This window comes from Loa loa, assembly GCF_000183805.2.
Source record: "Loa loa unplaced genomic scaffold supercont3.83, whole genome shotgun sequence".
Lineage (NCBI taxonomy): Eukaryota > Metazoa > Nematoda > Chromadorea > Rhabditida > Onchocercidae > Loa > Loa loa.
In genome coordinates this window covers 117,537-128,448 of record NW_018108263.1, presented here as the reverse complement: position 1 = coordinate 128,448, position 10,912 = coordinate 117,537, and the positions used below count along the sequence as shown (strand labels likewise).

The 10,912-nt window shown below is 30.9% G+C and overlaps 3 protein-coding genes across 3 annotated transcripts; 1 reads left to right on the top strand and 2 right to left on the bottom strand.

Moving 5' to 3' along the window:
- Positions 1-2: 2 nt before the first annotated feature.
- LOAG_09207 (surfeit 4) lies at positions 3-823 on the top strand (the record flags this gene model as incomplete). The annotated part of the gene is made up of 3 exons (XM_020447883.1): positions 3-66; positions 120-244; positions 524-823. 3 exons carry the CDS (start codon positions 3-5, stop codon positions 725-727), a joined length of 393 nt encoding a protein of 130 aa, XP_020301930.1. The 3' UTR covers positions 728-823.
- A 2,394-nt stretch (positions 824-3,217) lies between these two features.
- Positions 3,218-5,473, bottom strand: LOAG_09206 (Ras-like protein Rab-14). Its single transcript, XM_003144734.2, has 6 exons — positions 5,333-5,473; positions 4,936-5,044; positions 4,399-4,534; positions 3,933-4,051; positions 3,711-3,779; positions 3,218-3,533 (listed from the first exon to the last, which is right to left on the bottom strand). Exons 1-6 carry the CDS (start codon positions 5,439-5,441, stop codon positions 3,434-3,436), a joined length of 642 nt encoding a protein of 213 aa, XP_003144782.1. The 5' UTR covers positions 5,442-5,473; the 3' UTR covers positions 3,218-3,433.
- A 1,390-nt stretch (positions 5,474-6,863) lies between these two features.
- LOAG_09205 (hypothetical protein) lies at positions 6,864-8,789 on the bottom strand (the record flags this gene model as incomplete). The annotated part of the gene is made up of 4 exons (XM_003144733.1): positions 6,864-7,460; positions 7,951-8,082; positions 8,378-8,524; positions 8,781-8,789. 4 exons carry the CDS (start codon positions 8,787-8,789, stop codon positions 6,864-6,866), a joined length of 885 nt encoding a protein of 294 aa, XP_003144781.1.
- Positions 8,790-10,912: the final 2,123 nt, after the last annotated feature.

Here is a 10,912-nt window from a genome sequence, read left to right as displayed (position 1 = left end):
AAATGAGCTTATCATTTTTCGTGTTTCATCTGTATTATTTAGGTCTTAGTCGGGAAGATTATGAAAGTAATTTATTGACTTTAGGATTCAATGCAGTTTGTTTCATTTGTTGTCTTTAGGACGTATATTTCTCATATTCATGTTTCTGTCATTGATTCATTTCGAATGGCATTTTGTGAAACTTGTCGAAATAGTTGTTGGAGGAGCTTTGATGACACTTGTGCTTGTTGGGTATAAAACAAAGGTGAGTATAATTTTTTTTTAAACAATATATATTATCATAAAGAAAGAATATATTAGATTGGGTCGGTCCCAAGAAAGATGAAATGGGTATTCGGTGAGCTATTGTAGAGAAGATTGGACTCAATAAAAAGCATCCCGAATATTCCACTTTGAAAGTATTTAGGATTGTTTTGACGGTGTTTATTACATGTGTGCTTATATGCATTCACTTTTTAATTGTTCGAATATCCTATCTTATATAATGAAGAATTGTTAGTTGCAAAAACACTTATATTTCCAGCTTTCCGCTTTTGTACTTGTCATATGGCTCTTCGGTTTAAATCTCTACCTGAATGCCTGGTGGATAGTGCCATCGGATCGTTTTTATCGTGATTTCATGAAATACGACTTCTTTCAAACAATGTCAGTTATTGGTGGGCTGTTACTTTTGGTGGCCTATGGTCCCGGTGGTGTTTCGGTTGATGATTACAAGAAACGATGGTAGACGCACAATCTTTTAATTATTATTTATAAGAAGCTTTCTGCCAAAATATGTGTTTTTTTTTTTTTTATCAAAATGGATGTTTGGCAAATGACCACCTAATTTTTATCAAAATGAGAAACCAACCAATTTTTCTCCCAAGAATACATTTAGTTAGTCCTTTTTTCTAATTCTTTTGGGAAACGATGGATTGTCGCAAAATTGGTAATTGTGACTATAAATTTTTGAGTTTGACTGCAAATATTAGCCTTAATAAACAGTATTGTATAAGATAGGTAAAAGCCTTCGAGAATATTTATATGGTGCGACACACTTTGCCTGTTACAGTACCATTTTTAGTTTGATAGCAGTAAATTCGAAAAAATTTTTTGTGTTCGCTTCATTTTCTTTTTTTTCAGTACTTTATAAATCATTCTGTGCAATTCTTGGCGCGTTTTTTTCTTTTCTTTTTTTTTGTTTCCTCTCATCGTTGTTATAAAAGTCATCATAGTTCTCAAATTAAAAGCCATCAATTTCTAGCTTGAAATATTGGGGTTTCCTAACAATTTGTTTCCTTCATACGTTGGTGTGACGAAGGGAAACCAGCTCATCGGTTGTAAAGTCGACTGCTACAGGAGGAAGGTTATCGGGATAGAGAAAATCGTTTGTTCTTTTATGCTTCTTCGACGTGATGACTGATAGATTGGTGGGTTTTTAGAAAGTGATGCTTACTTTTGGATTTTATTTATTGGTTTCATTCTCTTCAAAAAACACAATTCTGGCCCATTTCATAATTCCTATTTGCGGCGCAGGTCATTTCATGTTGTAGTTTTTTTTACGAAGTATTTTTTATTTTTTTTTGTTTGTTGTGTGCAGTTTTTGGACACTTTTATTCATTCTTGCGAACTGGAATTTTTGCTGTTGTAATCACGTATAAACAGGACATACCGTTGCTTTCCATTCAGTTTTTTGATTTACTTCACTAATTTCATAGTAAATACGTAACACCCTATAATTTCCTATACCAATTTCCTAGTCGACTAAATTGTGAAGAAAATAAATATCCCAAGTGGAAGTAAAAATTTCTTCAATAGTTTTCTTTCTTTCCCTATTAGGTATCTTGATACCACTTCTTCCTTCTCGGAGTAAAGCTATGTAATGTGTTGAAGTTATCGGCTGCAAATTCATAGTTGACCACTAGGAAAATGGATAACCTTACAATGCTGGTTTTGTCCTTGAAATGCATAGGTAGGGATTTGGAAATAAAATTCCTTTTATTTGATAGCTGAGCATTCTCTTGTAAGATAACCATTCAGAATGATTTTCGTTCCTAATGGTCAGGTTTTTTTCAAATGATAAGGGTTTGCGTAGCGGGACAGAGTGAAAATACACGTGCTTGGAGCTGCGAGGGAGCGAAGTATTTTGAAGTATTAACTGACACATTCACAAGACTTTGACTACTAGTCGACTGTTGTTCGAATTATCCCATTTCTTTCTCTTTCCTCCGCTTTAGCCTTTCATGGGATTTACCAAGCCAACCTTTTCCTAAGAGCATACAAATATTCCCAATGTCTTCTTTTTTTAATAAGATGAGACGTACGAATAAACGAAAGTAACTTACAAATATAGAAACAGGAAGGGAGAAAAAGATAACTTACAAATACAGAAACAGAAAGGGAGAAAAAGATAACTTACAAATACAGAAACAGAAAGGGAGAAGAAGACATCTAGAAGAGTGCTTACCTTAGCGAAAGATGACAAAATACACACGGATACACCGCAGTGATAAACCACTAAAGATTAAGAGCATTTTATGGAGTTATAGAAAAACGGGTTATTTGTAACAAACAGAATGTGAAAGCATTAATATAAAACATAGATGGTGAGAGAGAATGGTAGGAAGGGGTAACGTATACACTTTGGACAAAACCAGAAACATAAACACTTTCAGAGAAGTAGTGACTGCTTCACAACTCCGCATTACAAATATTATAAATAATGCAAATTATGCAATTCTACAAAGAAAGTATGACAATGATACCGAATATGCACAATCATTCATCCCAATGTGGGAATCTTTAAAACAAAGCTAAATTCAAAAGATTCTCCATGTGAACATGTGTATTTACATAAATTTCCAAGTTACTAACAAACTGCAGATATGAACACAACACATCGCAGGATCCTTTTTAGCGGTTAAGGTCTATGACATAATCGTGCCCACAAAACTGAACATGCCGTCCTGTTATACTTGTATTTCCGGATATTAACTTACAGCTTAATTCTCAACTGTGCCAAGCTAAGGATGTAGGAATTCGAACACTAAAGAGTGGTTGTATATAAAAACTTCCTCTTTGTCAAGTTAGTCTGGAATTCCCGATTTTTCGGGATTACTGCTATTTACCAATCAAGCACATTCGGCATCAACTCTGGACGGACAACGATATGCTTGCTGATATCAACCTATCTAAATACAACAACGAAACCTTCTGATATTCAGAAATTGAGAGACTCTCTTCTTCAAGATACAAACTTATATAACAATTCTCAACTTTACCTAATTTCATCTCGAGCAATTTGTCAAAAAGACCAGCTATCTATTGCTTGTTTGTGAATAATTCTAAAGCGGAAAAAAATGGAATTCTGATTTAATATGATTATATTATTGATGATCCAGGAAAAAGCCAGCTCGAGGAAGAAAATAACTGGAAGTAAAAATTTACATTTCTGCTAACAATTACAATTCTTCCCTTCTTGTCCCGCTGATTGTGCAGAACGCGGCAAAGTTTGTTTTGGCTGGACACCTGTGTCAGCTTGATTCAAGTCAAGACTGAAAAACAAGAAAAACGGGATTCCAACAGTTCATAATTTTTCCTTAAATATAAATGATGGCGACTATCGTTCGGTGATATTCATTCTAGAGTAATATATGTTCCCAACAACCAGTAAGACATAGAGTAGATAGCGCTAAAAGTTGGACAGGACTAACTCTGGAGAAAAGACAAACCTGCCATCTTTAATATTCTGATATATTTTTCTTGCTGTATCCAAGAAAGCATCTTCCACATTGTCACCACTAAAAAATGATGACGTTACATGGAGATTAGCATAAAGAACTAGTAGAAATTTCACCACATTATTTTTTCGCTTTTTTTGCCAATAGCGAAAAACATGTGAGCGGCAAAACAAAGCACGGTTGAAAAATCAGATAAGTAAAATAAACTCATACGTTTTGGCCGAGCATTCTAAAAAAGTTAAACCATGTTCATCAGCAAAAGCTTTTGCTTCCTCAAATGTAACATCCCTTTGTCCATCCAAATCACTTTTATTACCGATCATAAATATGACCTAGAAATAAATTACACTTACATACGGTCATTCAAGAACACGTAATAACTTTCAATATCAGAGAAGTTAAAAATGACTCAACTTCCCCATATGGGGTAGATTTGATGAGGTATTGCCAACAGCCTGACCGGAATGACATCATTCGTCTAATTCAGGTAACCAATTTACAGTATTATCTGCTCTGTAGCTGTCACTATCAAAAAACGCGCAATGAATTGAACTGCGTGACTGTCCCCTTGCTGGTGATGAAAACGAGGTAAACAGACCCTACTGATGCATTGTTTGCTGAGAATGTCTTTGAGTCAAGTTCAAGGAATACGGCAAGAATGGGGACATTGTGCGAATACCGTATTTGGATGCGTAAGGTTCCTGGCATCTGTTAGCCAACTGCTCAAATGATTGTAGGTTGAACGCCGTGTGATATCATAAACCATCAAAGCACCAGCAGCACCTCGGTAATATGAACGAGTCACTGCTCGAAATCTGACAAAATATTAACCATAATAAAATTTTGAAACATCAATAAAACAACTTCATCAGGAGCCAAATAAATTGCAAACCGACTAAAATAAGATGAGAAAAATGAAGAAAGATATCCAGGAAATACGACAAAAGCAGTGAACACTAACAGCTGATACCGCATTACCAACCAAAGCTAAAGAACGACTTAAAATGAATCAATACCTGACCTAGAAGTAGGGACGGGAACCTACCAGTTGCTTACTATAAAGACCTATCGGATCTTAGTGCTCCACTGTAGATCATTTGAGACACTTTATGACTGTCATCCCTATAATGTCTAATAATTTGTGACGGAAATCTTTGGTCAATTAAACTTACAAAAATATTCAGAGAATCAGTGGTATTAAATAAGAGATTCAAACCTTTCCTGACCAGCTGTATCCCAGATCTGCAGTTTGATTTTTTGTCCACTTACTTCGATAATACGTGTTCCAAATTCGACGCCTATTGTATGAGGACAATCGGCCATAACTACAATGTCCAAAAATGGACAAAATCAGGTGGATTTCACATTTAAATTTTTCAAGACAACAATTTGAACAAAGATGGAGATGATTTCTGTACGGAAAGAATAACTTGCAATTCTACTATCTGCAGGAGGTTTAATTTTAGAGTCTGAGGTATGGCAGAGTCAAACATTTTTACCAAAACTTAAATAGAGTGAGATGCTCATGTAATACCATATACTGCTTTTCTATTGTATGAGGACAATCGGCCAATACTGCAATGACCAAAATGATCAAATCCAGTGGAACTCACACTTCTTTTCGGTGAATTGATGTAATAAACATGATTTGCCAACACCCATATCACCGATGATAATGTACTTGAAGATATATGAATAATTGTAAGGCCCATTCGATGACATCACTCTTTGATTAAATCAATTATATCCTGTAAACATGGCATTATTCACCAAAAAAGAAAAAACGAAAAATGCGGAGCTTCCATAAAGAAGCATCTGGAAGTGACATTTGCTTACTGTATGTGTATGGTGGGCATCAAACTTTCAAATACGATAGCATACATCAAATCTTAACTATCAAATAACGTTAAACAATTGATTCGGTAGTTAAACAGCATAAATGAAGCAATTTTTGAGAAGCTCACAAGATTAACTCTTCTCTTGTCCTGTTTGCTCTATTCGCTCAATTCAATGTATAAATAAATGTGATGCATGTACACTCATGCCCATACAATTCATACGGAATGCTAATCTATTCGATTAATTCGTCTTTTGTTCTACTTGCTGTACCTCTGCAGTTAAACGTATAAAATGACTAGTATACGTAATCTTTGGTCTAAGTGAAATACGAATTTATTCCAGTAACAATTTCAAACCATACGACAAGAATTATCACCCCTCGCTCCTCCTATCTCCACAATGTAACAATCATCAGCTACCACCACCAGGGCGAGAACGTTTGACAGATGAGACCAAGACTACCAAATGTGGTCCATGGCTCTAACGGGTAGTCACTATGAAATAATTTAGCCTCAGGTTTTGTCGATTTCCACTGAATACATTTTGTATGGATTATTATTGTTTTAACAATTGAAATTGCATCCACTGATTGATCGAATAACCCAATTAGATTAAATTAACGAAACTTTAACTAATCAATAAGCATAACGATGGATTACATGGACTGCTCGAGATTTTTATTGACCTTCATTTGGTATAACTATTGATATCAATGATTCAATTCAAAAAATGCAACAAAAAACAACAAAGAGAGATAGATAGATAAAAAAGAAAATAAAAGATGGCAACAATATAATCCATATCTAAGCAATTTACGTAATTTTCAATAATATAATCATAGAACAACATAGTACAAAATACACACAATAATTGTATGAATATTTTTGGCAAAGAAATTGAGTAAAATAAAATCAATTGGAAATTAAATTCTAAGCAAAGAATTTGAATATATCGTTTATATTTCAAATTTAATATCCTTTCAGAAGCATACTGTACAAGTAAATTGTAGTTCATGAAGAGAAAGTCATTATTATGCTATGATAATATGAGCATTAAAGAAATGATTGAATTAAAATTAAATTCAATAATAATTAGAAAGTATTATAAAGGATGTGAAAATTTGTTGATTATGAATATGAATGGGAAAAAAGAAATGATTATAAAAGTTGATTTTTGTTTTAATTTTGTTAATATATTGGATAAAATTTGATTTAAAATTTTCACATCCTTTAAAGTAAAATGATATGAAAAAATAAAGTTTCACTATTCAATTAATTTAGTCTATGATATCAAGTTTTCAATAGGTTAGATAAAATCCATTTGATCATCATCCATGGAAATATCATTTGAGCCATTAACATTACCATCATCCATATCATTATCACGACCGTTATCACGATCACTATCCCTATCACTAGCACAAACAATCTCGTTATTATCCTCATACTCCATCTCACTATTGTAAGAAATTCGAGAGCCATTATCTGGTGCATTCCTTTCATTCGCAGAATTATCATCCCTCCTAATATTGTTATCATCACGTTCATCTGTATTTCTACCTTGTCGAATAATTCTATCATTACTGTCACCTGTACTGATATTGCAATCAACTTCAGAGGTATCTTCATCAAACGATACTTGTCTTTCACCCCACATATAATTGATATCAGCTGATCTCCTGAAGATATTACAGCTACAATCAACATGAAAACTTGCGGAACAACGTTCGATTGTCAAAAGTTCACGCATGCTTGGAGCTTGAAGTTCATGCACAAATGTCGGATTATCCGTTCCTTCGACAAAATCGCCATTTTCTGTTTCCATTCTATCTAATACAGTTAATGCTGCTCCAAGTGAACAAATATTCAACCCCCATTGGAAAATTTGCAATATGTGATCGGTCTAAAATTAACGATTTGTTAATACGCACGTGGTTAAACGTGATCAATTGATAAATCAAACTTATAGTAAAATGAATCGCAATTAATAAAAAAAAAGTTCGAACTTATTCAACACAATGAAAATGAAACTTTGTAAAAAAAACCAAAGTAATCAAACTTAATAAAAAATATAACTTATGCTAAAATCAAAATATAAAAATTAATAAAAATTATTGTTTTTCTTCGAATAATCATGCTACTGTAACCATATGTTTAATATTTTTAATTTCCTTTATATGAAAATCGATTAAAAATGGATTATACTTTTCTGTTTCAAATATGATTGTAATATTTTTCACAAATTATTCCATTGAATATACATTAAAATGAATTTACAACATTATCAATTTCACTTTTTTTTTAATATGAAATACCTAAGTGATCTATGACCTTTTAAAAAATATTGAAAAATTTTCTGAAAACATAAAATATGTGCTAAAGAAAAAACATACCACAATATAAAATATTCGTGCATTGGCATGTTGCAATGCTTTACCATGACGTGTCATAATTGCGATAATAGTTTGAACAATTCCTGCTTGTACCGTAACCACTAATAATGTTGTCAAACAATTTGATATCAACTGTAAATTAATTAATTAATTAGTAGGTGTAGAATAAAAAAAAATTTTCCTTTTTTTTGGAAATTTTCAAATTTTGATTTAACAAGTGATATAATTATATCATCTCTTTATAAGTTTTATATGTTGAAAAAAAGAAAAATGAAATAATGAAATGAATATAATCATTAAAATTTTTATTCCAGCATTAATTAAACATTTCTTTTAACAAAATTGATAATTAATCATCAAAAAAGTTCAAAGTTCATCAATCCTTTTATTATCATTATCATTATCATAATCATTTGAAAAGAAGAACCTGTATGATAAGTATGGTTAAACATCGTTGAATACGTTTATGTTTGCAAACCCAAAGTTGTAGGAAGCATGTTGAAATAGAATTAATCCATAAGAATAATTCTGTACCCAATAGGAAATCAATTTTTGTTGGGTATACTCTGTAGATCTATAATTAATACATTCTTTAAATAATTAATTAGTTGTTCAATTAATTGTTTTATTGATTGAGTAGCTTGTAAAAATTAATACATTATCATATCAATGCAAAAATTACATTATTTAGAAATGACAGGAATAATATTTTATTTCGTTTTATTTTTATTTTTTTTCAGCTCACATTTTTTATTAATCGTTTATAATATTGGGTAAATTCAATCTGGGATATTAAGTAATTCAACTTAGGATGTTGAGTAATTCAATACCTTTTCCATTTTTATCAATACCCACTGTACTTTCCAAATTTATTTCATTAATTTCAAATGTTATAATGTTGTTTATCATTATTATTTCATTTAAATGAGATTTTAAATGATTAAATGATTGGTAATGCAATCATTGATGCGAAATTAATTTAATCCCTAATTTAATTCTATTGAAAATTTAATTGAAACTTTTTTTTTAAAACTTACTACAGCTGTGAAAAACATTTCAGCGATAACGACAGCAATAAGGAGATATGCTAATTTATTAAGCCAACGAAGTGGAACAAGAATAGTTGTAGGTAGAGTATGTAATGGTGTATGCTTTGTTATTGTTTGATAACAAAATATGGTTGATTTAATTGATAAAACTGTTAAGCTCAATGAAAGGAAGAAGTAACTTCCTGAAAATATCATTTAATGAAAATTTTAAAATACAAATAAAAAGGATTCAAAAATTTCTTATTCAATGTATTACTTAACTAATAGTTACTATCAGTTAAGAATGTATCGCATGAAAGAATCAGTTAATTTTCATATTTTCAAATATTTCAAAATAAGAGGTAAGGAAAATTTTCAAGAATGATAACTTAAACTGCAATCATTATCATGGCCAAGTTTTGCAAACTAGGCTCTACCCAAGTTTGCTGCAAACGCTACAAGTATGAATGTATCCATCGAGCTTGTCTAATTGATTTTCCATTGGAAGTATAGTGTGAGCGAAACTATCTTCACTCTTTACTCCTAAGGTTCATCTACCAGGGTCCAGCAAGCTTGGATGGTGACAGTGAAGTTCTTACGACATAAATTTTGTTACAATATCCTACTCTTTGAGTTGTCCTTCTCCTAGGGTGATTGCTGAGAAGCTAGCAGACCTATCCTTTTCGTAGACGCACTTTGTCTGACCTTTCAATTATGACCTGTCGGGATGATGAAAAGTGCGGGAAAAAAATGAAGAAAAAAGGGAAAGGAAAAATTTTGAAATTATTTTTAATATTTTGCAAAATTATCAAATTAATTGCTTTTCCAAATATTGCAAACTCATTAACTTATAATTATCAAATAGTACCATTGATTGCAGAAGTTTCATTGCTTTTATTCATTATAGAATATAATTGACCAGTAAACATGGCTTCAACAAATAAATAAATTGTATGGACGGATGAATTTGCGATGATAATTGATAAAACAGCTAGAAGTTTCTAAAAAAACAGATAGCGCCTTAACAATAAGTGATAAGTCAAAGTGCGCAAGTTAACAATAAATGTTGAATGAAAATAGTAAACGATGAATGAAAATTTTTAATTCAAATAGTAACTTAAATACTTCAATTAATCATGCATTATAGTAAATACTTAAAATAGTTATGAATTAAAAATTACTTATTCATAATTTTTAGTATTTAACTGACTTGAATTTTTTGAAAAAAAGAAAAGAAGTTTTGTATTAACATTTTGAAAATGTGAAATTTAAACGTTTTTGAAAAAAAAAATTAGTGGATGCTTCTTTTAAACGTTTATTAATACTGATATAATAAATGTAATTATCTATAAAAATCTGCATAAAAATAATTTAATTGATTAAGAATTGGATTAATGACATTATTTTTCAAATGCATTAATTAAATTTATATTTATTAATTAAATGTAATCAAAAAATAAATAAATAAACTTGCCAGAAATACTGTCCGTCGTCCTTTTTGGTAATAATAGTAAATGATTAATAAGCAAATTGTATAAATTAATGAAACTCCAGTATGGCCAATTCGACTTGCTTCACTGCTTTTGTAATAGGTTATATCTGTACCAATACACATAGCCGATAATATCAGAGCACCATAAAACAACGATCGACTTTTCCTTCTGTCTAAAATAAATTGTTTAAACTTTAAATCATAAAATTTAAAATTTTCAAAAATTGAATTTTTTTTTCATTCCAAAAATATTTAAAATTCGAAATAATCAAGTTGCAATGTGTTTAGAATCTATTAATTTATCATATTGATGGTATTTTATCAGATTTATTCAAATTTCCATCTCTGCAAAAAAAATTTTAAAACTTAAAAATTCCACAATTTTTTTTTTTACTTTTAAATGTCCAAGTACTTTTTGGATATATAGACTACAAAAAAAAAA

What these genes read in the sequence shown, in the direction of transcription:
- LOAG_09206 (XM_003144734.2), bottom strand. Translation starts at nt 5,441, where the DNA reads ATGTCATCGAATGGGCCTTACAATTATTCATATATCTTCAAGTACATT. An exon ending in TCAATTCACCGAAAAGAAGT is followed by an intron (nt 5,045 to 5,332) that starts GTGAGTTCCACT and finishes TGGACATTGTAG; the next exon opens with TTATGGCCGATTGTCCTCAT. An exon ending in ACCTTACGCATCCAAATACG is followed by an intron (nt 4,052 to 4,398) that starts GTATTCGCACAA and finishes ATTTATTTCTAG; the next exon opens with GTCATATTTATGATCGGTAA.